Source organism: Mus pahari, chromosome 12 (assembly GCF_900095145.1).
Source record: "Mus pahari chromosome 12, PAHARI_EIJ_v1.1, whole genome shotgun sequence".
NCBI lineage: Eukaryota > Metazoa > Chordata > Mammalia > Rodentia > Muridae > Mus > Mus pahari.
Window position 1 is genome coordinate 38,999,613 of NC_034601.1, and position 3,034 is coordinate 39,002,646.

Here is a 3,034-nt window from a genome sequence, read left to right on the forward strand (position 1 = left end):
GGAGGGAGGGAGGGAGGGAGGGAGGGAAGGAGGGAGGGAGGAAAGGAAGGGACAGAAGGGAAGATCTGCTCAGAGCTGTGCCAGTTCACACCTACTGTCTTGGTGAAACAATTACTAGTGTGAAACTTCATTTTCACGATGGCATCTGTTTAGATTATCTACAAAGGCATTCTGCCTTGATTTTCCTCACAGTAACCATTACTATTTAAATGTCTGGTGTATTCCAGGTGTTATCCATCAAGGATAGGGTAAAATTCCATGTGGACAGGTGGCCAGTGACTACTTAGAGAAGAAGAATCAGTTTCCTCCAGGGAGGAGTTCCCATATAATTTTTCCAATCCCAAGTGATCAGTCCTGAACATGTGTACATATGGGCAATACTAAGTAGTCTTGGTGAGTTGCATATACATGTGTATGTATGTATGTAGCTATTTATAAATGTGTAACAATAATAATTGAAGAGTAATTGAAGAATAATAATAAATTTGGGAAGGAAGAGGAAGAGTCGGGTATAATGTAGATATAGTAGTCATTGGCAAAGTTCTCAAAGAGGAAATAAGACTAAAACATATATACCATATAAAAAAATTGGGGTGCATCTATGTGTGTGTGTGTGTGTGTGTGTGTGTGTATGTGTGTATTTCCTTTATCTTCTTTACAGACTAGCAAGTATTTAATTTATAAAAATAGGACTGCTTTTAAAAATCTTCCCTTTTTAAAAGCGTAAGCAACATGATCTCCTACTGACTGGAAGGCAGCCACCTCAGGCCATCTGCCACCTCAGGCCATCTGGTCCTTTTGAGTCACTGCCCCAAGCCTGGCCCTCCCGCTGTTCCTCCATTTTCTGAGAGATGGCCAAGGAACACAGGAGCATGCACGTACCATATACAGAGGTCTGCTGCATTGCTGGATACAGTCTGTGTAGAACACCATAGCAGCCCGCCGGAAGATTCCCAGATCTGTGTTGACACAATCACACCATGAAAACACACAGAGAAAATACATACACTGGGAAATGACCTGAGACTGGGGGGCCAGAGGGATGCCATCGGCACTCTATTAAGGCCATTAGAATGCTTTGCACCTGACAGGTGACCTACCAGGTATCAGTATATGATGTAGAAAATTATGTTGTTTTGGCGGGTATACCATGCGCATGTGTTATATGGCAGAAAGACTGCCAAGGGACACGAATGGCAGGCAGCAGACACCCTTCTGGTTCCTTCAGCTAAACTTCCATTGTTTACGGGTCACTCTGGTGGGGTTTCCTATCAGGAGAGATGTTATGGGATCCTCAAATCTACCTTAAATTACTTGTTTTCTCCATACCGGGAATGGGGATCTCATCTTGTAAGAGTTCCAATCTACACTTCTCAACGTAGTGATGAGTTACAGAGTTCTGAACCAAGAGGTACTGGGCTGTGCTAAGAATGTTTAGAAAGGATTACTAAGGAATGGAAGTTAAGATGGGGTGAGAAAAACAGGAAAGGGTTTTTAAAATGTAGTTTCACACAAGTCATGTTTGGAATGGAAGGCATTTGGTGTGAGAGCTCTAGCTGCTCCCCTCAGAGTCAAGGTCAGAGGAGGCTGTCTTCCGGTGAGCTATTCACGTCCTGACCTCAAAGGTAAGTTTGAGTGTACCCAGAGCCGGCACTGCTGAGAGTGGACCACAGTTCCTCTGGGGGCTGAGTTTAACAAAGAGCAAGGAGTCTGGCTATGTGAGAGACGAGAACTGACATAGCCCAGCGTGGGTTGGGATGCAGAGTGGCTTCCAAGCCTTTCTCCAGGCCATTCTCTCATGCAAGCTGCCTGACTTAGGAGGGGGAAGAGGGGGCAGAGCAGGCAGACAGCAAGATGGGTCTATGAATAGTTTAGACCCCCTACAAAGGAAGGAAGAACATTACCTGTGTCAGACACATCTGAATCAGCGGGAAGCAGAGAAGAAATAAGAGAGAGAAATGATCTGTAAGAAGGAAGCCAAATAGGTAAGCCGCCACTCGCTTAGTTTTGTTTCCCTTAAAACAATGGCTTTACCTCTTATTTGTAAAGGTGACGTTCACTCCCCACCCCTATGGAGGGCATGGACCCTGCCTGTCTCAGACACTCAGCTCTTCCCTAAAGAATAAACCAAGGGCCTTTTCTCTTCCAATCTTGCCCTTGCTGTCGGGAACCCATTTGCTCTCCTGAACTATTCACAAGGTCTAATTTGTAGGGTCTAAGACAAGGGACACAGCAGTAAGCAGGACAAGTGGCTCTGTAGGTTTATGTCCACTCATTGCCGCTATTGCCTCTTCTACCTACGTGCTTTCCCGAGGACTGAAGAGAAATGAACATGTAGTTAGGAAGCAAAGGTGTTGAGGAAATGGGTGGAGAGGTTGGGGAATAGCTGAACCACTGTTAATGTGACTTCTGTGTCTGTCTCTGTGTGTGTTTGTGTACTTAAAATGGGACCTTACTACATAGCCAAGCTGACCTTGAACTCACCATTCTTCTCCTTTGACCCTTCAACTGCTGACATAACAGGTACTCACCACCAGGCCTAGATTTTAAGACACTTGTTTACATTGAATTGCTTTGGGCAAGAGAGGATCCTTATTTTAGAGGGTCCTCATTACCCTTTGAGTGAGGAATCTACATAGGGAACTTCCACTACTTGATTGCATTATGGATTATTGGACCTCAAAGTTCCCCAATAGTCCTGGACCCACACTCAGAGCCTGGAGAGCCTCCTCCCCATTTATCCTCCTGAGGCATTAGACATTGGATGTCCTTAAGACTCAGTGATCCCTTGAGACATAGCACAGAGCCAGAGTAGGAAAAACAGACATGTTCTATACTGTTCTTGTGAGGGAACAAGAATTCTAAATTTTAACCTGATCCTTCTAGGCTATAATGAAAACTCCTTTCCTTTCCTTTCCTTCTTTCCTTTCCTTTCCTTTTTCCTTTCCTTTCCTTTCCTTTCCTTTCCTTTCCTTTCCTTTCCTTTCCTTTCCTTTCCTTTCCTTTCCTTTCCTTTCCTTTCCTTTCCTTTCCT

The 3,034-nt window shown here is 44.5% G+C and overlaps 1 protein-coding gene across 3 annotated transcripts in view; it reads right to left on the reverse strand.

The window, feature by feature from the left end:
* Positions 1 to 3,034, reverse strand: part of Sidt1 (SID1 transmembrane family member 1) — a 91,696-nt gene that overhangs the window by 13,107 nt on the left and 75,555 nt on the right. For all 3 annotated transcript variants that reach the window (XM_029544607.1, XM_029544606.1, XM_021208858.1), the window contains exons 20-21: positions 1,905 to 1,919; positions 883 to 959 (exon numbers count right to left, since the gene is read on the reverse strand). In XM_029544607.1, coding sequence (XP_029400467.1) covers positions 883 to 959; positions 1,905 to 1,919 — 92 coding nt within the window. The remainder of the gene's footprint in view (positions 1 to 882; positions 960 to 1,904; positions 1,920 to 3,034) is intronic.